Source organism: Tetranychus urticae, chromosome 1, assembly GCF_039701765.1.
Source record: "Tetranychus urticae isolate SD_2017Ah chromosome 1, NJAU_TeUrti_SD_1.0, whole genome shotgun sequence".
Taxonomy (NCBI): domain Eukaryota; kingdom Metazoa; phylum Arthropoda; class Arachnida; order Trombidiformes; family Tetranychidae; genus Tetranychus; species Tetranychus urticae.
The window spans coordinates 23646053-23669255 of NC_142958.1; the positions used below are offsets into that span (position 1 = coordinate 23646053).

Consider the following 23203-nt stretch of genomic DNA (forward strand, 5'->3'; position numbering starts at 1 on the left):
AATCCACAGTTTAATTTCATAGTTGTTTACGTTAACGCCACAGCTAGTCACAAATAAAAAATAACATTGACTATTAACATTTTGTGATTATTCCTCTGAAGAGTTATTCCTCTTTTATTGGGTAAGATTGTTCACTTTTGTTGAAGATTGTTATTTAGTTGATTTAATATATTGGTAGCACTAAAATATTTAAATATAATTAGCAGTTAAAATTCATAAACCTAGAGAGTTTAGATAATAGTTTTATAAAAGGATATTCAAATATCGGTCAGACGATCGTGTTATTTTCCCGGGTTTAAGCTGTAAAGCTTTAGTGGCTTACAACGCTATTTTTATGCCTTTTGTATTCGTCTTTTTAATTTAATTAGTTTTTTTTCTACAATTGATAGTGTTTTGATTGGAGTGTTGATTTAATTGTCAAAATGGAGGCAATCAAAAAGAAGATGGCTTTTCTCAAAATTGAGAAAGACAACGCCATGGATCGAGCCGATGCAGCTGAAGCTTCTTTACGTGAAGCCGACTCTAAAGTTCAAAAGGTTTACTTTAAATTTCATTTTGTGATCAACTCAATTTATTAGTGTTGGATTCTATCAATATGCTTTATTGTTTTTATTGTGTATGTGTACATATTTGTGGACCTTTGTTGCTCATAATCGCCACGATTTCAGGCTCAAGAGGAAATTCAAGCCCTAGAAAAGAGATTAACTCAAATTCAAGAGGAATTATTGTCAGCCACTGACCATCTTGCTAAGGCCAATGAAGATCTTGACAGTAAGGAAAAGGCTCTTCATGGTGTAAGTTATTTTTTTTAATTTTTATCCTAATTATCCATTAATTCCAAGGTTTCTGCATGTAAATTTGATACTTTGCTTATTTTCACGTGTATTCTTGATAAAATTTCAGTCTTTGAGTGAATACAAGATCTATCATCAATCCATTGAATAACGTTATGTATTAATTTTTGTTACAATTCATACACTTTAAGGCTGAAAATGAATTGGCAACCTTAGCTCGTCGAGTTCAACAGTTGGAGGAAGAATTGGAAAAAACTGAAGAGAAGACGCGAAATGTCCAGGTTAAATTGGAACAAGTTTCTCAAGCTGGAGATGAAAGTGAGCGACTTCGTAAAATGTTTGAACATCGAAATCAAGTTGATGCCGAAAGATTGAAACAATTAGAGGCTCAGTTGAAAGAAGCAAGAAACGCTGTTGAAGAAGCTGATAAGAAATATGACGAAGTGAGTACAATTTTTCCATGGATTTGATATAAAATTTAATGATTGGTTGTTTCTTCATGAACAGTTGGCTCGAAAAGTCGCTGAAGTCGAAGATGAACTTGAAAGAGCCGAAGAAAGAGCTCAAACTGGTGAAATGTAAGCTTCTTGTCTATTGAAATCCAAACTCCTAAGCAGAATGATATTAATAATTTAACTGTTTGATCAACATTTATTAGGAAAATTTTAGAGTTAGAAGAGGAGTTGAAAGTCGTTGGTAACAATGTTAAATCACTGGAAGTCAGTGAGGAAAAGGTGAGTAAAAAATCTAATTCAGTATCCAACAATTAATTGGTTTGTTTAATCATCTATTTTCAGTCCCTTGCTAAACAAGAAGAGTATGAAGCTCAAATTCAAGACTTAACAATGCGACTTCAAGAGGTAAATTTGGTTTCTGTTTATTTCAATAGCATGAAATGAGGATTTTGTAGATTATTTCAACTGGAATAACAATTTCACAGCAAGCTTTTATCACCTCGTTATTTTAATATTTTGCTAATTGTGGTGTTAATTTCTGATGACAGATAAAAAAATAGACACAAATGATTGAACAGATAATTTGAAAATATGCCTTACAATTTATGATGAAAAACCATGATAATTCTGATTAGCATGGCTACAAGTTTCTTCTCGTTGAGCATGAAAAATGAAATATTTTCTGGATCCTACGAAACATTAACCAACTGTATTTAACCGGAGATTAATTACTTTCTCATTTTGTCACATAAGTATCTGTAAATGTGAAATATAGTGAATAATGTAATGATAATGATGTTGACGATGTTGATGATGATGATGTTTGTTGCAAACAAATTTTGGCTTGATTTTGTTTAGTTAACTTTCATTAAGTTTAATTTTAGATAACAAAATAAGATTGAAGTCTTTTTTAAACATTAATAAATTCATTATAGAACCTTAAACTCATACTAACTCACAATCTTTTGTTTTTTTTCAGGCTGAATCCAGGGCTGAATTTGCAGAAAGGTGTGTCCAAAAATTATTGAAGGAAGTTGACAGACTTGAAGGTATGTTACATTAATTATAATACAATCAGATATTAATCTTTTTCTTTCTCTTCATTTCAGATGAACTTTCACATGAAAAGGAGAAATATAAATCACTTACTGACGAAATGGATCAAACTTTTGCTGAATTAACTGGTTATTAGGCTCTAGTAGAGGTTAACTTGTTAGATCATATTTCCGATTTATGACAAATACTTCCTTAAGTCGTTAGTCTTGTTGAATTTTGATGGCAAACTTCAACAATAATTTCTAACAACATGATCACAAATTATTGGAATTTTGCCAGATAACTCAATAAAAGAGGTTTATTCACTGTTGAATTTCATCACAAAATTTAAGTCATTTTAATCAATTACAACTTTTTAGATTTCCCAAATTTAGCTTATTAGATCAACTAAATTGCAATTGTAAATATAAATTTTTCTTCTCTCAATAAAACAACATCTATCAGTGCGTACAATTAATTTGTTGATCTTAGACAAAATTTAATATTAGCTATTAATCCTATTAAACAGCTTTTCTTTTCAGTTGATTCATTTAGTGGGCTTTGATCGACCAGAATGGACTCGTATATCATGAGATGGAGGACTCGATCGCTGTTGACGGCTTCTCTCGGTTAGATATCGCATACACTTTCCATAAAATGTAGAGCAAACCAATGGAACATGATAATTAATTGAAAATCCAAACCAAGAACCTAAAATACTTCCAATAACTATGCATAAATCAGACAGCGTCATTGATGGCTCAACATAGACCAATAAAACTGGTTCCTTGATCAATTCCAATCCGATTAGGGTTCGATTCTGTCTAGGTCGTCTGTTTAATCTGCTGTAACCAACTATGGGATAATTAAGATTATTGCAGTCTGGTCTCGAATTGCGTTGGACACATTTATCAACTATTTGGTCCAAGGTATACTTATAAGCAGGATCAAAAATTTTTAAATCGATGTGCCGGTCCAAATTATCTCTAACAATGGCATGGTGAAAGGACGAGTTAAGTACATTCGAGAAACTACGATTAAGACATTCATTGAGAGCTTGTGACTGTTCAATGTAACCATCAACTTTATAATCATAACATTGAGTTTGATATGGAGCGGGTAATTTTTGTTCAAGATACATTGTAAAGGAGATCATATAGATGGATGGACCTCGATAGTTATCAAAGGAAAGCCAAGCCATTCCGTGGTCCCAAGGAAACGTATTTGGTTTGACAAGGGTTACAAAATAAATGGACTCGTTGGTTAAATATTGGGTATTGACGGTGACATAAAAGAAAGGTACATTTTCAGACAGATGATCAACATAGGATACATTTGCCGAAATAGGATGACGATATGAACATGTTATTTTAGCACAATAAGTATTTGAAGTGAAAAATCCGATATTTTGACACAACTTGGCATCGTCTCGTGATGTCTGATTCAAAACAACAATCTCGTCAATCAACTTGTCCTTTGTATACAAAATCGACGTTATTTCGCGGATTGTCAACAATGGAATAAGTTGTGTACCAATTTTAGCGGTAGACGTACGCTTTAACTGGGCAAATTCATCTTCATTTTTGATTCCAAGCTTTTTAACCACTTCTGGATAATTTTTAAACAGTTTGGACGTATTAATCAAACTAACAAAATCAAAACATAACACTAAATCGGGTAAAGGTGTCTTTTCTGGTACAAACCAGTTTATTCGAGTGACAAAATCAAATGATAGATACTTAACTGTGCAGAAATAAATCTGGAATAAGCACCAGAAACCACAAAATAGGAAAACAAAATTTTCAAGTTTAAACAGCTTGTCTTTTGTAAGGTTTAACTTCATTGTTACTTGAATTTATCAAAGGTTAAGGATGCTGATTTATAAGTTATAATTTGAATGAATTAACTTTCGATTCTAATCACTTGTTGCTCTCTTTTGAACTTATTTGTCCGTCGTGAATTACTTCATTACATTGACCGTTTAATTGAATGACTTTATCGACGATATTTAACAGCAATTTTTTCTCTATCAATTATAATTGGCAGCAAATCTGTTGACAATTTCCCTTTATTTTCTTGATTAGGTGTCAATTTGATTGATTATAAAAGTGAAATTGATTTACCTTGAAGTCATTGATCTGATATTTGGAAACTATCAACAAGGTATAAAAGTGTTGCAAATCCGATATTGTTCAGTTAACTTGATTAGTTGGCTAAACTGTTTGTTGGCAAATGAAACATGAATCAACGGAAAATTGGAAGGAAATTACAAATAATGTTAAAATTTATTTTTTTAGTTTGCTTTGTTTACCAACAGCATGTCCAATAAGCAAGAAAGGGTAAAGATGGTGAAATTGATTGTTGGTTGTTAAATATATACATATATTTATATATATTTAATTAGTAGCAAAAATAGGAAAGAAGGTGAAAAAAATCGAAGAAATATGAGAGTTGATCAAAGAAGAGTATAAATCATGTACAAGTTTTTGTTTTGTCAAAGATTGGATCAAGAAGCAAGAAAAAATAGTGTAAGTGAATGGATAAAAAGTCAACAAAAGAAGATAAGAGAAAGAAAAAGTTATTATAAAAGGTAACAATTTGCATTGTTTTGTTTTTTGTTCATTTGGAAGGTAAATTATTTAAACTTGGGACTGAACAAAGTCAAATAATTTACTTTTTGCCGATGACCAGATATAGGAACCTGCACCAGAACGATACATGAATGCGTTGAACAGTCCAAAAAAGATTAGATATTCAATCGTTTTGTTGGTAAAGTAAAGCCTACAAAAAAATAAGAGAAACAAAAAAAGTAAATTAGTATCGAGAAGCAAAGCAAAAAGCAAATTGGCAAACAGGTAATCACAATAAAGAAAGTCTTTCCCACTCATCAGATAAAATTGAAACGATTACTTGAATTAGTGAAACACGCAAATGAAAAAATAATATTTTTTGATAAACATCAAAACTGTTAGTTTCATCAAGTTCATCGAGCTCATGCTTATTATTAATACTGGAAGTTTTAAGATTGCAAAAAATGGTATCAAATTGGATGAGCAGTTTATCGATTGAAATTTTGATTGTAGCCTAAAACACTCAACACACATATACAATAATCAATATTGGCATCTTGATGGTGTGTTGATCAAGATTTTGAATGAATGGGAAAACAGTGCAAAATGGTGTTGATTTTTTTACGCTATTTCAATCATTATGATTCTGCCAATTAGAGGAATAGTTAATTGGACACATCAAACTGAACCTTTTTAAGTTTTTCCTGGCTGCAGGTATTGTTGAGTTTTCCTCTTTCAGAATGTATCGCCTAATACCAAGATAATAGTCTTCAAGGTATTGTGGCCAATGAATTTGTTTAACGTCGAAGCAAAATGTCTATTGAAGAAAAACAAAGTGTCATATTAGTATTTATTTGAATTTTGGAATGTTTTTGGGTAAAATTTTTTAATACCTTTTGATCAACTTCAGATAGTTGCTCTTGAAGATCACGAATATTGGTTGATTTGAACTGCCATTGACGAGTAGCAAAGAAAACTAATTGTTCAGTCGCTTTGTGTAGTTTCTCATAAATACGAACCATCCTGTGAATAAGAGAGGGAAAAATTAACATAAATTCATTGATTTAGTGGATTAGGTAGAATAAAATTAAGATATTTACATTCGATTGCCTCCAGTAAGAGCACTGATTGTATCAAAGATATAAGCAGGCATGTAATGGTCAAGGAGGACAAAAACATTGTGAAGGAATCGATTTGAACGAATTGTGAGTCCAGGATAACGAAAATGTTCTGAACAAGGGTACTTTATGGCCAATGGAAAGGTATACTTTTCAATATCTCCAATTGTGATTGGATTGAGCATTCCAGATGAACAGTTGTAGATAAGAATGCTATTCTGGGGTTTAGTAGCTGTATTCCAGGCCACAGTAATCATCAAGTTGATAACAATATCGACAGGTATAATGTCCAAAACAGCGGACGAGTTAAGATAAAGTGATCTTAAGACACCTTTACTGCTAGCTAAAAAGATGCCAGTTACATTGTGAATGTTGTCAACCCAGCCTGGGTAGGGTTCACGGCGAGATGCGGTAACGATGGAAGGACGGACAATGGCAACTGGAAGTGATCCACACTCTTCCATGATCATAGTTTCAGCCAATGCTTTGGTCAAGGTGTAAGTGTTTGGTCTAGCACCAAGAAGCTTGGGAAGGATATTTTCAATCATTTCATCTGACATCCATTCAATTGCATCAATCAGCTGCTGTGGAGTAATTTTAGGGTCGTAAATGACCTCATCAATCTTTTGTCGATCGCAATTGGCATAAGCAGTTGAGACATGAACCAAGGCCTGCAATTCATGGTAGTCAGGAAGGAACGAAAACAAAAACAAATTAACATTTTCGCAAATTGAAAAATTTTCACTGATAATTGAAAAACTAAGCGCAAAAAAACATATGTGACAATTAGTTCAAGAAAACAAAAGGGAATGTTTAATAATTTAGGTACGATTCTCGCCATTCAAATTGAAACCATATTCAGTCAAAATTGTATTCAATCAATTTAAAATATTCTCAATTTTCGTTTATTAAACTAAATTCTTATCGAAAGACAAAATCATTTGACGTTCATCTGATCGTTGTAAAATGAAATTGAAAGTGTTGAATGATGATGAGCCATAATAATAATGATGTTGATGGAGGTTGGGAAACAGGTTAAAGTAAAGGTCAGTCTGATAATGTTGACTGTAATTTATGATCACTATCAATCATGGGCTGATTGAAAGACTAAATCAATTGTAAACGATGTCAGTTGTTTTAAACGGACGAGGTCACCACAATTTTAACCAATAATCAACTATTTAACCAGCAAATTATTCAAAAATAGCTCAAGGAAAGGTTTCATCCGTAGAGCAAATTACGGAAATAAGGAAACAATTTACAGTCAAGGTGGCTATTTCATTGAGGTCAGTTACCGTAAATCACGGCAAATGATTGCCGTTTATTACTTGGCCAGTCGCTTTACTAGAAAATTATTAGTACAGTTCCGTGTTATTACCCAAAACATAATTACAATTCTGTCAATAAAACATCTCAAAAATTCACTTTTTCCGAGGTTAGCACAAATAACCAAATCAAATGTTTCCAAATAACATTTTGTGGTTCCATTAGCCTTGGTTTCTTTTCATTTCAACCATATTATTATTCAATACAACCAGAATTGTACATGAATGCGTTTAGACTTCAAATGTTACTCCAATTATCATTGTAAAAACACAATTATTAATCATGGCCACTGCAATAGGCTTAGTTTTACCATTGAAAATACATTGTATAAGCTACCATATTTGACTAATGTTAATTTTACGTGTTGTTAACTGATCGAACCATTGATTATTGTCTTTAATTGAATTTGTTTAAAACTATTAGATAACCATAAAACAATTTGATTTGGACGGCAAAATCCAGAAACAGTAAATCTTGAATGTCTTTGCTCAGATGTCAGAAATGTTAACCTTAAAGTTATTTTCAGTTGTAATGAGCAAAATTTTTAAATAGTTGACTATTTTTACGCTAATTTTTATCACTCATTTTCACATTCAAGGTTTAAAGGGTTTCCTAAATCAGTCAACTGAGTCTTCCTGTTTTATCTGGTTGAATTACTTGAATAGATTCTTAAGGGAAATGTTGATAGTTAAAGCAAAAAAAGCAAAAAAATATGCTTCCATATGGAAATGGAATGGCCTCAATGTTCAACAATTTTTCCGGTTCTTCGTGATTGGAAGGTCAGCCGATAGTCAATGGACACCATCGACCTGCTTATTGATCATATTTCATCATTATCATCATCATGACAACATTACTTTTGATAATATTCATTTAAGATCGTACGATTAATGAATGAGGTCGACTACGCAATTTCAGGCTGAAAAACATTACAGGTTATGAGCTGTTTAGTAATGATTAAAATTGAAACTTACCTCTAATTGTGGAATTTGATGAGCTAATTTAATTACTCGCCGAGTGCCAAGCATATTGTAATTGACAGCAACTCTGAAAGAAGAGACAAAATGATTAAGAAAAGTGTACAATTTTCTGGTTTAATTTTGCATTTAAAATTAACAATAAACATTGACTTACCTCAAAGGTTCTTCAAATTTAATTGTTGCTGCCGAATGAAATATTACGGAAACATTTTTCACAAGTTGATTCAAATCATTTTGTGAGATTCCTAAACCATCAACTGTAATGTCCCCTGAAATGGGAATAATTTTGTTCAGTGATTTTGGATTTTCTTCTCGGATTCGTTCAAAAATCTATGAGATGAAGAGAAACGTAAAAGTTGAAAGTGCCATTAGATTGCTATTAAATTGGAGATCGATTGTAGACTTCAATCAGAATCAGTAATTAAATGTTAGTTAACCCTGAAGGTTAACAAGATCACAACAATGTAACAATTAAAGGTGAACATTGAAAAACATTGTAAGCATAAAAATTGAAGAATAAGAAAAAATTGTTTGAAAAAAATGCGATTTTCTTCCAAATCAGGTTCAAGATCATCATTAAACTGTCCATTAGTTGAACGGGTTTAAATTTAAATAATTAAGTTTATCCTAAATAAGCTGAAATGTTGCTTCAATGAATAACAATTAATCAGGTGAAAGTGATGCTTGAAAGTTGAAAGGTTGATTGAAGGACAACATTTTCCTGTTTTGTTTTTCATCTCAAACCCAAAACAAGCAAAAAAGAAACAAAACTCAGGTAAAGGTTTGAAGTAAAGCATAAACAAATGAATAAATGCACTTGATATTAGGTCGCTTATCCCAGTTTTTGTTGAACAATAACAAGTATAACAGCAGATTATCATGATGGTGAGGATGATGATGATGAAATGAAATGTGAGTGAAAATGAATTGAATAGTTGATGGCAGGTTCATTTTACCTTGACTTACGGTCATCAAGGTTTTGCTGTAACAAACTTTAAACTTTCATTTTTATCTTAACCTCTAATATTTTGTTCATTGAACCAGTTTTCAGTTTTCCATTGAAATTGCTTATAACCAAATCATCCAGAAAAAAAAGTAAAAGTAAATGACCTCCGCTCTTCCTCATTACTGTTGACCATCAACAACGTAAACATTATCAATTTGGACTTTCATTTTCTCTCTCAACCTTTTCTGGGTCACTATCAAGCCCGTAAGACTTCCGTTATTTTGACCTTTATCCAAGTTGAGAATCAACTTGACATCAACATTAAAAAGGTACAAGCAATTGGCATATTAACTGATCAATATAAATTGGTATATCAATAGATAAAGTCATTTACACTCACAACATTTGTTTAAACTTGATTTCCCAAAAAATTGGCTTCTTTTTTATCAAAAATTGTTTCTAATATTATGTTATATTTTTTTCCTTCTTCCCTGTCTAACTGACCTTTCAATGGTCAATAAAAAGTAAACGATTGCCAACCAATAAGACAATGATTATAACCTTTTTTCCTCAATTCATCAATTCCCTAATTTACAGTGAAAGTGATAGGTCCAAGTCTTAAAATAAATTTTATGATCATCATTCAAATTGATTAGGAATCTCACCTCGACGTTATTTTTCCTGCAAACAGTTGACTTGCGAAATTAAACCTTTACTTTTCATAGGTAAATTTATCCTCGGACAAGAGGGTTGTTCAAATATAAATGTTTTTCCCTAATTTATTTTACTTGAGCTTGTATAATGACCATTTTGCAATGCATCTGTGAAGCAAATTTTTTTTTTGAGTTTCTGGTTGTACGTCATTCCTGGTTATATTTACCTTTACTAATCAGGTTTTGTTTTTTCCATATACTAATGAAATTGTTTAAGGCAAGTTATTGAGCTTCCCTGAGGATAAATTGAATCAATTAGTCAAGAAAATGTTCAGACAAGTTAAGGAAAGCTCAACAGTTTCACAAAATATAAAAAAACGACTTGGACTTGCAGTGGAAAACGTTCTCCGAATTTACGAAATCTTGTAATTACTGGTTTCTTTAAAGGCTCAAATTTAGCTTCTTTGAAAATCACTTCAATGTTATTTTTTTTTATAATATCATGAATGTCTCGTTGTAATCACGACATTAAGTGGTGATAATTGTACTAGATTGACATGAAATTGAATTGGCTGTAAATAAAAGGATTTGCATTATAACTGAATAGAATGGCAAAAAGCTTCTGACATTTCTCGTTTATACAGATTTACTCTGTTATTTGGTAAATTTAATGGCTTCTGTACCTTTGGAATTAAATTTAATAATTATTCAATCGATTTAAGATTAAATTATTGATTAACTTGATTTGAGCTGAGAGGAAAAATTGGGTCCCTTTCCTTCTCGTTTAACCTTGTAACAAACCAGATTTTTGTAGTAAACCAGATTTGTACCGAATTTTGGATCAATGTACCAGTTTTGTGCCATTATATGACCATTAAATATTCCTCTGATTATCATTAGATGCTCTTTGCGTCATGGACAGTATAATATGAGATTTATCAGGTAAACATCTATGGACGTTGATTGTCGCTGAACTTTCATAGATATTAAGCCTTGTAATGGCTTTTGGAATTTTTCCCTCACATTAATAGCTAAATGGCAAAGTTTTGTTATTTAAAAATGTTGATTTGTTTACTAATATTGAAGCTATCATGGAATAATTAATGATTTGGATTAAATTTAGAAGCATTAAAAATATCTTGAGTTTATCATTTGCTGATCACCGTAAACTGTTTTATCCAATTTCATGTGGATTCATAGATTTTTTCATCAGATGTTGTTGATTCTGTTATGCTTTGAATGGTAAGCAATGAAAAAAGTTGCAAAATTGTCTTCAAGGATTCATCAATGGCAACACTTTTGCTAATCATTAATTAAAGTTAACTGTTGAACGAATGAGCAAATTAACACACAACAATTGAATGAGAAAATTGTAATTCAATTGAAAGTGAACAAATTGATTATCAATTTCAGCTATTGATCTGTTGATCAACTAATGTTGTAAAATGGCAATTTTAGGTTGAATTATGTTTTCAGATTTTCCTTAGATATTGTTGTAGATGAGAAACAACAATTATCTATTTCTGTTGCTTTCACCGGATTTCAAAGATACTAATTTAGTCGGCTAATTATTATATAATGTGGTTAATTTTGACCGGTTATTTGGTTGACTTGCAAGGCTATTTGCTATACAAAAAGAATCGGAACCGGTAGCCTTCACTATTGGAGTGAACATGAAAAAAAACATTGAATATTTTGTCCAAACAATCAACCTTCTCTATTGGTAATGTGATTAATCAAACTGACAGTTGACAAAAAATTAACAATCAAAGCTAAATATAAATGAATCGATTACGGCGCAATCTTGATCAAGTCTTGATTTTGCTCAATTTTTAACCAAAAAACAACCAGAAATGAAGCAACAAAAAATACTGTTAACCAGAAATGAAAATAAACCCAAAGAAAAAATAACAACCAGGAAAATAAAAGCTCAACATAAAAATATGAAAGTGTTGTTTTGCTATAAATATGATTTGAAATATACTTTTATTGTTGCTATTAAAATCAATTACTGATAAAATTGATTGAAGCCGCAATTCGTTAATTATATTGACAACAAAAGACTTACTTTATCATTTAGAAGCTGTTCAAGTCGTTGTCGTGGAGCAAGACCTTTCTTGTTTCGAAGTAAAAGGTACATATTTTTGAGTCCTGGACAAGATCGAAGTAATTTCTCGACCAAAACCTGTAAATTGCGATGAAAATCAATTGATTGAAAAGGTGTGAGAAGAAGAAATGATTAAAACAATTGAATGTAAAAGGTTAGACAAAAGTCACGGAAGTAACATGAATGTGAAATTTTCTGATTAAAAGGTTAATGTTGACCATTTTGACCATTATTTTGGCTCAATATCATCATAATCATCTTTAGTGTGACTTTGTTAAACTTGGACTTGAATCAGGTAAATGGTTTACAGCTAATCAGACTTGAAGTTGATTTATGCATTTGCAAGTTCAATCGTTAAGTTTCATGTCAAAGATTCACTTTTAATTTTTCTCCTCAAACATCAATCTTCACTATTTTAATCTCGATTACAAGACAATTACAATAATAATGATTAGTCAATTAGTTAACTTACCTTTCCCATAAATCCAGTTCCTCCAGTGATGAAAACACATCGTCCATTGTAAAACCTTGCAATCTCTGATTCAGAGAAAGTATCCATTTTAATTTGCTCTTGATTAGATGATCAACAGAAATGAAACAGACTCTCAATGATTTTCAAATTAAAACACTTATTTACACAAAATTTGACCAACACTCATTAAATTTAAATTAAACTGTAAAATTATGATTATAAAGATGATCGATGACAAGTTGAGGTATAGTCAACCTCAGCGAAACAGTGGTAAAACAAAAGTGAAAAGCAATGTATCTTGAGTTGTGGACACTGCGACTGTGGTAGCAATTAAGTTAACTGTTGAATCTCTTGTCAGTTTTAATAAACCATCAACAATCTGCAATCAAATGGAGTGAACAAAATTTGATTTAATAATGATCGAGAGAAAGAACAAGAAAATTTTTGTTTGACTGTTTCAAGTGTATGTGTTTAAGCAAAGGAAAGGTAAAAAGGTTTCGCTTGGATTGTAGGACAACAAATGGTTGACTCGGTGAAACGGAATTGTAAGCCTGATTCGTATTTATCTGATCATTGAAACAGACAAGGGGGAGGCGAGAAGCTGATGAAAGTAAGATGAAGATAAAGTGTACAGTTGAACAAAAAGGGGGACAAAAAATGAAGATAAGTGAGAGTTTAATGTAAGTGAAACCGGTAACAGGTATAACAGCGCAAAAACCAGGCGCTGTTTTTATTTTGTGTGTGAAAACGTTGAAACAGTATTTGACCCACCTTTTATTGAACACTTCACTTTCATTATCTTTACTAAGATTCATTAGAATCCATGAGATTTATTCAATGGCTCAATTGCCTTTCAAGGTTGGACAACATTTCAACTTGATTTGGTCAAATTGTTAGATCTAATGGCTAAATAAAAATAATACTCAGCCTCAATCCTTATTTTTGTCTTGATTTTGAGAATGCTTATTTGCTTTATTATTATGGTTAATGTTGAGATTTGAAATTGAATAATCAATGATCAATCTTCATGTTTAGAATAGTTTTAAATGTTTCTCAAATTTTGCCAATTTCGTTAATCTGTAGTTTATGGAATGAAGTTTTATCATGTTCACGAGAACTGCTTCTTATGTCTTGTCTTTTCACACATTTACATATTTAAGATATGTCTTATTTACATAGGTTACAAATCATTATATGAAAGTTTGGGTTTAGGTGATTTTATTTTCAACTAATGAATGACCAACTGTTTAATTGGTATTGCTTATGAGACAAAACTGATGCAGAGGTATCAATATCAAGCTGTCATCTTATTTTTACTTTGAAGTCTTAACCAGTTTAAGTCCATTTATTTGTTTGAAATGATCCAAATTGTTTGAGACAAATATAAAGCAGCATCCAAATGTCCAGCCAATATCGATCAATTGATATTTCAAGGACAATTTTAATCATATTACAACAATATTTGGACAATTACACTTCATTTTAGACTAAACAACAGATTAAAGTTAAAACAAGTGTCAACGAGTAAACCAAAGCAACCTGTTAACACAATGACATCAGAAATTAACAGTCACATCACTCGTTTTATCATTCAATTCAACTAATAGTTGAACTTTTGAATTTCCAGATGGACCAAAGAGCTACAATTTGGTTAGCTAATCATGAACAACAATATGGGAACAATTTACAACCAAATAACCCAAATCAAGAACCATTGTCATCAACCTTTTCAGGAATCAAATTCTTAGCCGTTTTCACAACGTCTCATCTCACCATTTCACTAATGTTTATTGGGTTGATTGTATTATTATTTGGTGTACTGAGTCTAGTTGTCTCCAAATTTTTGTATATTACTTCAGAGCCATTGACTGGTCAAGCTTTACATATCCTCGGAGTTGCCTGTGTGTGTATATCAGCTGTACTAATTGTCACCGCCATTGGGATTATGGTTATGGCCATTAGATGGGCTCGTCGTAAGATATACTCTTTACCACAACAACAAATAAGCAAATTTACTTCAACATGTTTAGTCTTTGATACTTTATATTCACCAAACGAACCCACGAAACATGAATGGTCACAAGAATCATTTATAGAGTTCGATTTATTCAAACCATAAATTAAAAGATTCTAATTGTCCATGAAATAAATCAAAACGAGAAAAGCTGAAAATAAAATCTGGTTCTGCAACTGAAGTCAAACTGCAATCGAAGTTTGAGCAATTTTCAGGTTCCTAAAAGTTCATATTTCTTGACTAGTAACTCAAAAGTCAAAGTCTTTGCATTTATCAATAACCCAACAATAACGTCATCAAACTAAACAAAATAATTTTTCCTCCTGTCTCAATGCTTCAGAATACGCATTCTGTTCCTTCCCTCATCCTATTAGAACATGATTTTCTCAGGAAATAACAACAAAACGACGTTTAAAGAATTTATTTTCGTTTCTTCCTTTTCTTTAATCACTGAGTTATCTAAATGTTTTAAGTGGACAATTTGTCATTCTAATGAAATTAATGTAATGAATAGAGACTGGCTCACGGTCTTCTGGCTTATCTCATCGGCAAATTAACTCTTAAATTTGAAATTATTAATAATTAATATTCACCAATGTATTTTGTCAATTAAGCCTTTGAAGATTAACTTGAATGGTAAAATTGTGCTTAAGACTCATAAATATTCACTTTTTTACTTGTCTTCATCTCAATGGCCGATTGTTTGATTACATTGAGTTAATGGTCAACACCTTTAGACGGTCAAATTGAGCTGGAATATGTCCAATTATCAAATTCAAAGAATGAAATCAAAACTTGAAACCAAATAATCATTTATTTTCAAAATACAATTGCACAAAAAATAACCAGCAATAACAATTTATTGCAATTAATTTTCAAATGGAAATATTAAAGATTACAGAGCCAGCTGGGGTGAATATGATCAACTAAAAATGGCTAAATTTAAAGCTTTTGTTTTAAGGTAAACTCATCGATCTTATTCCATTTTTTTGATTTTTACTAATATTACAAGCTAAATCTGCCATCTAATCACTGATCATTGTGATTGATTTCAACATGAAGACGAGTTGTTATGTTAGAGCCCTTCAACTACATGAAATCTCTGTTGGTTAAGATGTTGATTAAACTTTAAGTACATTGTACCTGTTTCAATAAGCTGTGCTGTCACAGGTTTAGATGCAACAATTAATGATAATAAGACTGATATTCAAGGGTTCAATGTCAATTAACGATGTTAATGTTCAAATACTTGTTTGCTTAATCAAAATCTAAATAAGATTCAAACGACGTTTGACCTCAAAGAGTGCGTAAAGAGGTAATTTTAATCATTTCCAAAATCAAATCTCTCAATCAAATGGAAAGGTTAATAAGATTGTTTTCGTTTCTTTCATTAAACCAAAAAAACAGTTGAAAGGTGATGTTAATATACATAAAAGATGTTGTTGATGGCTTTGTTATTGATATAAATTCAGGAAATGAATGTGTTACATGAGCTTGATTCAACTTTAATCATTTAAAATTGTGAGCCTCAATTGACTTACCCGGAGGCTTGATAACCTTTACCTTACAACCAAATTATCAAGGCAAATCAAATGGTTGCAATAATTTCACTTATAACATGTTGACCATTGATTGATAAAAATGCAATCTTTTTTGGTCCATTTTTAAGACAATTAGCAAATAGAAACATTATTTAAATAATTAGCTGACCATTGAAAATACAAATACAAAAACAAAAACATTGAACTTCAATGATTCTCGACAGTTTCAATAGGAACAGGAAATTTCATTACAATCTCTTTTTTTGGACTAATTGTTGTGTTCCTTGACAATTGACAAAAACAAAGGTTGACTTAATCAAGGATGCTTTATTGTTTATATGTTAATCTGATGGTGATAATTAACCGTACAATTGGTGATTACCTTTTTTGCTTGGCCTTAAAGACAGCAGCAAATCTATTAATACAGTAGTGTCGGTAATAGATTTAGTTTAGACACGAAAGCAAAATTAAAACAAACAATCAAGACATAGATCAAGAGTTTCATTGAACTAAGCTGTTTCCAGATTAGATTCAAATGATCGTCATAGCTATTGATTGATCAAAGTGGATCAACATTGAACAAAATTGACAAAATTCATAGCTATTACTGTTTAAGTAAGACTGTTGACTATTGGCTGCGTTTATTTTACCAAATTAAGTCTATCATTGATTATTGGTCAGCATGAATCTGTTTTGATTGATGAATATGGTTCTTCTAGTTCTTTGTACTTTTGACAGTCTTTTGTGCCATGAAAAACGCCTTATTTCAACATATCCACTGAAATTCCGCACCACATCAAAGCTACTTAAAAATACTGTTTAGTATAACAGAAAAATTCAGTGATGAAGCATTCAGAGGGTCTGATATAAAATCAGCTTTCCTAATGAACGTAATTTCTTACTTTAGTTAAGCTCAGACCTGAATGGGCGACATGAAGCGTCATGCTTAAAAAGCCCTTTTAGACTAATTTTGGTAGTTTTTAATGAAATTGCTCGAGTCCATGAAAACTTTTCCTCTTAATTGATTTAACATCTACTAACAACATGTATAACAAATGATATTGAACAATACTAATGACACACCTATCATTGAACTGGGTTTCTGGTATTACTTTCGTTGTAATTAGTTAAAATAAGAGTTTAATTTACAATTGACAAAATGAACACGCCTGGTAGTAATCATATCAATCGGTTGATTTGAATACTGTTAGATATCAATTTTTGTTGCTATAAGTGTTGAATTGAACATCAAAAAATTGTTTAAACCATTTCACAATATTTGGTTTTGTAAAACATGTTGACTTCAATGAATGCTCATTGAGAAGGGAAAACGGAAATCTGATTGTATTATTATCTATAAATTTTGACCCTTATGATATCTTTTAACATTGAGGTCAAGTTGAAGTTGGTTTAGTGCTAAATCAATGGTAATATGTTGTTCAAGATCGGAAATTACGTTAAGGAAGTTAAAAAATGAAACATTTTATAAAACTAAAGTGTCTAAAAAGAGTCTGATTTGATCAATTTCATTGAAACAGAATGAGCTCTAATTCAAGGATTCAGTTGCTTCAGGTTTCTACTATTGACAAAATTTGCAATCAACTACAATAAAATTCAAGTTGAGACTTAATTCCAAACAATTAATCTGGAGGATTTTTTAGTAAAAATACAATTCCATTTTACTAACAATAATTAAAGCTAGATAGCTGAATAATCGTTTCAATGATTGACCAGATTAATTTATTCCGTCCAATCAATTTTTTGCATGATTTAAGGATGAGGTTGAACACAAATTGCTTATTAAGCTGCATTTAAAAGTGTAAATGAGTACTAGGAACTCAGCCACTTGTTATAGTGTAAATATTGGTAATTTATAGCATTTTCATAATGACAAGTGTTTTGTTGGAGGAAGATAGCAGGTATCGCAATTAATTATCTGATCTGTCTAAGTAGCAGGTATTAGTAAGTAAATAAAGATCCATCTGCATGGACATATGCTAGTCATATTGTCATCAAAGCAAGCCATGGCTTTAAAAAGATCATCTCAATCTTTGATTGATATTTTTACAAAAATTAAAAATTCAAGTAAAAATATTGCTCTAACATTTTCTAGAGATTTAAGGTGAGTATATTAAGGTATAATTTTAAGCTAAAAAGATTTTCCATATTTGATAACTCAGTAGATTTGTTCAGATTTACAAGACATTTTTAAGGTGATTTCCTTTGTTTAATAACCTGTTGATTTTCTCTCTGTAACAGAGGCATCCAAATCCTCGTTTCTTTGCAAACAAATGCCTGGAAAATGAAGACGTTAAATGCTACTGTTGTTACCCGATTTAATCATGTGGTCAGTGCTAATAAAAATAAACCAGCTATAATCTGTCAAGACAAAGTATGGACTTTTCAAGACCTTGATTCATTTTCAAATAAAATTGCTCAAACCTTTGTATCATCTGGTTACAAACCTGGAGATGAAGTTGCACTATTAATGGACAATAAGCCTGAATTTGTTGGTATATGGCTAGGTGCAGCAAAAGCAGGCTTGATAACAGCTTTGCTCAACACAAATCTTAAATCATCGACGCTTTTACATTCTCTTAGTGTCATTCAAACTCGTGCTTTAATATATGATTCCGTTTTTGAACCAGGTAAGTTTTTATCCCTTCAAGATGCTATTTACTTTATTTTATTTGTGGATACTAATATCTAGTACCTAATATCTGTGTGTTTCTTTATTTTACTTTAGTGGTTCAAGATTTACAGAAGATACTTCCATCAGATAAAACAATTCAATTTTACCGCTATGATGAAAATGGAAAAAAGGTTGATGAGAAAAATACAAAAGCCAAATCACTTATACCGTTGATTGAAGCATCAGCTGATCGTCCCGTTAATTTTAGAGGAAATTTTACAGGTATGTTTTCCTTGTTTGTGATTAAACTTTCACTAACCTTACTTGATTTATTTATTTTTCACTAATTGTACTTTCAGATAAATTACTTTATATTTACACATCGGGAACAACAGGGCTTCCCAAGGCTGCTATTATAACTAATGCAAGGTTCTTTATCTTTGGCCATGGCATTAAAACATTCACTCGATTAACGTCAAAGGATATTGTCTACACTCCATTGCCTCTCTATCATTCCGCCGGTGGAATTTTAGGTGCTAGTAATTGTCTACTTTATAGTACAACAATTGTTATAAGGAACAAGTTTTCAGCCAAGCACTTTTGGGAAGATTGCTATAAATACAAATGCACCGTAAGTGTTGTCTAATCAACTTCTCATTTTTATGACGAAGACTAATAAATTTGTTTTATTGTCTTTTCACTTATCTAGATGGCACAATACATTGGTGAAACTGTTCGATATCTTCTCGCTACACCTCAAAATGAATATGACCGTAAACACAGTGTTCGATGTGTATATGGTAATGGGTTCAGACCATCTCTGTGGAGAGAATTTAAGGAGCGATTCGGTGTCGGTACTATAGTTGAACTATATGGAGCTACTGAGGGAAGCGCCAGGACTGTAAATATAGATAATTATGAAGGGTCCTGTGGTTTCATACCGAAATTGATGCCTACCTGGTTACTAAAGAGAGCTTATCAAACTATGCTGATTCGTATTGACCAAGAAACGGGCGAACCAATTAGGAATGAGAAAGGTTTTTGTGAAATCTGTGAACCTGGGGAAGTTGGACAAATCATTGGAATGATTAGCAAGAAAAATGTCCTCAAAGGTTTCGAGGGATACGCTGATAGAGAAGCAACACGAAGTAAGATCTTAAAAGACGTTTTTCGAAAGGGCGATTCATATTATGCATCCGGCGATTTATTAGTTCGAGATGAACTAGGATACCTTTATTTTGTTGATAGAACTGGTGATACTTATAGATGGAAAGGTGAAAATGTTTCCACAGGTGAAGTTGAAGCAGTTATTGGATCTATCACAAACCATGCAGATACAGTTGTTTATGGTGTCCTTGTACCAGGTAACGAGGGTAGAGCTGGAATGGTTGCTATAAGAGATACAACTGGATCTCTTGACTTAAAAGATTTACTAATTAAAATGAAGAAAGAGCTACCACAATATGCTATTCCAATTTTTATACGATTAACTGCTGATATCGAGGTAACTTCAACATTTAAAATGCCAAAATTTACACTTAAAAAAGAGAGTTATGACATAAATTTGGTGAACGATCCAATTTATGTGTTGGATTGGAAAAACGAAGAGTACAAAAAATTAGACAAAGAAACTTATGATAAGATAATCAATGGTGAATATAAGTTTTGAATCACTGACTTTCTGTAAAATGAATTATACACATAAAATCGATACTCAAAATCTAAAGACTTACTGCAAATTCATGCTTGCATTTTTTTCAATATTGATTGCTTTATCTTTTTGTAACTATCAATACTTTAATTCATTTATACCATGAGTTCTTTAGTAACTAAATATTTATCGTTTCATATCCGCTCCATTAATATATTATCGAAAAACAATCTCTTATCTTATCAACAATTATCAACATTTCTTAACATATAAATTCATGATGTTTTGTAAAAGACAAGATCAATAGATTTTCTTCTGATTTATATTAATATTTAAAAGCAAGCCTAACAAAAGCATTCAGTACAACTTTGGTTTTAAAAGTTAATGCTGCGATGTCGAGCAATTCTTTAGTGAGTATTTTCAAAAGGATTCAACATTATGGTAAAGTCTTTTACCTTTCAATTGGCCGAGATATCAAGTAAGTGTCGCTTTAAATTTGATTTAAAATTTCAAAATTTCTTCAGATGCTTTAATATATACCTTAATGACTTTTTTCAAACAATATAAGGGGCTCACGATTATTGGTTTCGATGCAAGCGTATGCTTGGAAAATGAAAAGATCAAATGCTACAGTTGTTACCCAATTTAATCATGTGGTCAGTGCTAATAAAAACAAGCCAGCTATAATCTGTCAAGATAAAGTATGGACTTTTCAAGATCTTGATTCATTTTCAAATAAAATTGCTCAAACCTTTGTGTCATCTGGTTACAAACCTGGAGATGAAGTTGCACTATTAATGGACAATAAGCCTGAATTTGTTGGTATATGGCTAGGTGCAGCAAAAGCAGGCTTGATAACAGCTTTACTCAATACAAATCTTAAATCATCGACACTTTTACATTCAATTAGTGTTATTAAAACTCGTGCTTTAATATATGACTCCATTTTTGAATCAGGTAAATTTTTATCCCTCAAAGATGTGCAACCTACTTTATTTAAACTGTGGATATTTGTACCTAATATCTGTGTGTTTCTTTATTTCTTTATTTAACTTTAGTGGTTCAAGATTTACAGAAGATACTTCCATCAGATAAAACAATTCAATTTTACCGCTATGATGAAAATGGAAAAAAGGTTGATGAGAAAAACACAAAAGCCAAATCACTTATCCCGTTGATTGAAGCATCAGCTGATCGTCCCGTTAATTACATTGGACAAGTGAAAAGTACTTGATACATTTATCTTCAAATGAATTATTTCGCTGGATGATAATGAAATGTTTTTTATCCTCTAGATCGTCTGTTATACATTTATACATCGGGCACAACTGGATTTCCAAAGGCTGCTATCATAACTCATGGACAATTTTGTCTGTTTGGACACACTATTCAAAAACTCACCTCGATGACTTCAAAAGATGTACTTTATATCCCGTTGCCTCTCTATCACTTTGCTGGTGGTGTTTTAGGGATCAGTAATTGTCTTATTTATGGTACAACGACTGCTTTAAGGAACAAATTTTCAGTCAAACATTTCTGGGACGATTGTAAGAAGTACAACTGTACTGTAAGTGGTTTTTCACCAATTGAATAAGACAAACATAAATCTTAATTTGTATTTCTTTTTGGATCACAGGTTGCTCAATATATTGGTGAGACTGTTCGTTATCTGCTTGCTCAACCACCAAGTGCCAAAGATCGCGATCACAATGTTCGTTGTGTTTATGGTAATGGTTTTAGACCTACATTCTGGGTGGAATTCAAGGAAAGATTTGGTATCCCGAATGTAATTGAAATCTATGGTTCTACTGAAGGTGTTGCTAGAAGTGCAAATGTTAATAGCCATAATGGAGCTTGTGGTTTCATACCTTCTTGGATTCCTACATGGTTATTGACTAAATTTTTCCCGATTATGTTGATTCATATAGATCAAGAAACAGGAGAACCTATTCGTAATGAAAAAGGCTTGTGTGTTGCTTGTGAACCTGGTGAAGTTGGACAAGTAGTTGCAAAGGTTGATAAACGTGATTTGACCAAAACATTTGCAGGGTATACTGATAAAGAAGCAACACGAAGTAAGATCTTAAAAGACGTTTTTCGAAAGGGCGATTCATATTATGCATCGGGTGATTTATTGGTTCGAGATGAACTAGGATATCTTTATTTTGTTGATAGAACTGGCGATACTTTTAGATGGAAAGGTGAAAATGTTTCCACAGGTGAAGTTGAAGCAGTTATTGGATCCATCACAAATCATGCAGATACAGTTGTCTATGGTGTCCTTGTACCAGGTAACGAGGGTAGAGCTGGAATGGTTGCTATAAGAGATACAACTGGATCTCTTGACTTAAAAGATTTACTAATTAAAATGAAGAAAGAGTTACCACAATATGCTATTCCAATTTTTATACGATTAACTGCTGATATCGAGGTAACTTCAACATTTAAAATGCCAAAATTTACACTTAAAAAAGAGAGTTATGACATAAATTTGGTGAACGATCCAATTTTCGTGTTGGATTGGAAAAACGAAGAGTACAAAAAACTAGACAAAGAAACTTATAATAAGATAATCAATGGTGAATATAAGTTTTGAATCGCTGACTTTCTGTAAAATGAATTATAGACATCAAATCGATACTCAAAATCTAAAGAATCACTGCGAAATTCATGATGGCATCTTTTCAATATTGATTGCTTAATCTTTTTGTAACTATCAATACTTTATTTCATTTACACCATGAGCTATTTCGTAACTCAATACTTATCGTTTTAAATCCCTTCCATTTATATATTATCGAAAAACGATCGTTTATGTTATCAATAAATATATAAATTCATGATGTTCTGTAAAAAACAAGATCAAGAGATTTCTTTCTGATTTATCTGGGTATTAAAGTAAACCAAAC

General features: G+C 31.6%; 4 protein-coding genes across 4 annotated transcripts; 3 read left to right on the plus strand and 1 right to left on the minus strand.

Annotated features, from left to right (window-relative positions):
* The first annotated feature begins 27 nt into the window (after positions 1 to 27).
* LOC107362536 (uncharacterized) lies at positions 28 to 2762 on the plus strand. The gene is made up of 9 exons (XM_015929625.3): positions 28 to 121; positions 390 to 536; positions 669 to 794; positions 986 to 1237; positions 1302 to 1372; positions 1453 to 1528; positions 1592 to 1654; positions 2229 to 2298; positions 2359 to 2762. Exons 2-9 carry the CDS (start codon positions 423 to 425, stop codon positions 2439 to 2441), a joined length of 855 nt encoding a protein of 284 aa, XP_015785111.1. The 5' UTR covers positions 28 to 121; positions 390 to 422; the 3' UTR covers positions 2442 to 2762.
* Positions 2763 to 4550: 1788 nt separating this feature from the next.
* LOC107362532 (putative fatty acyl-CoA reductase CG5065) lies at positions 4551 to 12967 on the minus strand. Its single transcript, XM_015929619.3, has 8 exons — positions 12457 to 12967; positions 11946 to 12062; positions 8433 to 8608; positions 8273 to 8345; positions 5955 to 6643; positions 5748 to 5877; positions 5544 to 5671; positions 4551 to 5065 (listed from the first exon to the last, which is right to left on the minus strand). The coding sequence occupies exons 1-8, from the start codon at positions 12541 to 12543 to the stop codon at positions 4924 to 4926; spliced, it is 1542 nt and encodes a 513-aa protein (XP_015785105.1). The 5' UTR covers positions 12544 to 12967; the 3' UTR covers positions 4551 to 4923.
* Positions 12968 to 17933: 4966 nt separating this feature from the next.
* Positions 17934 to 20382, plus strand: LOC107362334 (long-chain fatty acid transport protein 4-like). Its single transcript, XM_015929370.3, has 5 exons — positions 17934 to 18133; positions 18271 to 18659; positions 18758 to 18925; positions 19003 to 19274; positions 19353 to 20382. Exons 1-5 carry the CDS (start codon positions 18006 to 18008, stop codon positions 20310 to 20312), a joined length of 1917 nt encoding a protein of 638 aa, XP_015784856.2. The 5' UTR covers positions 17934 to 18005; the 3' UTR covers positions 20313 to 20382.
* Positions 20383 to 20610: 228 nt separating this feature from the next.
* Positions 20611 to 23151, plus strand: LOC107362335 (long-chain fatty acid transport protein 4-like). Its single transcript, XM_025160914.2, has 5 exons — positions 20611 to 20772; positions 20863 to 21251; positions 21353 to 21520; positions 21590 to 21861; positions 21931 to 23151. Exons 1-5 carry the CDS (start codon positions 20687 to 20689, stop codon positions 22888 to 22890), a joined length of 1875 nt encoding a protein of 624 aa, XP_025016682.1. The 5' UTR covers positions 20611 to 20686; the 3' UTR covers positions 22891 to 23151.
* Positions 23152 to 23203: the final 52 nt, after the last annotated feature.

Coding starts and splice junctions, on each gene's coding strand:
- LOC107362536 (XM_015929625.3), top strand. CDS start 423: ATGGAGGCAATCAAAAAGAAGATGGCTTTTCTCAAAATTGAGAAAGAC. Junction 1,373..1,452: donor AGAGCTCAAACTGGTGAAAT/GTAAGCTTCTTG, acceptor AACATTTATTAG/GAAAATTTTAGAGTTAGAAG. Junction 1,655..2,228: donor TAACAATGCGACTTCAAGAG/GTAAATTTGGTT, acceptor GTTTTTTTTCAG/GCTGAATCCAGGGCTGAATT.
- LOC107362532 (XM_015929619.3), bottom strand. CDS start 12,543: ATGGATACTTTCTCTGAATCAGAGATTGCAAGGTTTTACAATGGACGA. Junction 12,063..12,456: donor GAACTGGATTTATGGGAAAG/GTAAGTTAACTA, acceptor CGCAATTTACAG/GTTTTGGTCGAGAAATTACT. Junction 8,346..8,432: donor AAATTTGAAGAACCTTTGAG/GTAAGTCAATGT, acceptor CTCTTCTTTCAG/AGTTGCTGTCAATTACAATA.
- LOC107362334 (XM_015929370.3), top strand. CDS start 18,006: ATGCTAGTCATATTGTCATCAAAGCAAGCCATGGCTTTAAAAAGATCA. Junction 18,660..18,757: donor TGATTCCGTTTTTGAACCAG/GTAAGTTTTTAT, acceptor ATTTTACTTTAG/TGGTTCAAGATTTACAGAAG. Junction 18,926..19,002: donor TTTTAGAGGAAATTTTACAG/GTATGTTTTCCT, acceptor TTGTACTTTCAG/ATAAATTACTTTATATTTAC.
- LOC107362335 (XM_025160914.2), top strand. CDS start 20,687: ATGTCGAGCAATTCTTTAGTGAGTATTTTCAAAAGGATTCAACATTAT. Junction 20,773..20,862: donor TCAATTGGCCGAGATATCAA/GTAAGTGTCGCT, acceptor AAACAATATAAG/GGGCTCACGATTATTGGTTT. Junction 21,521..21,589: donor TTACATTGGACAAGTGAAAA/GTACTTGATACA, acceptor TTTATCCTCTAG/ATCGTCTGTTATACATTTAT.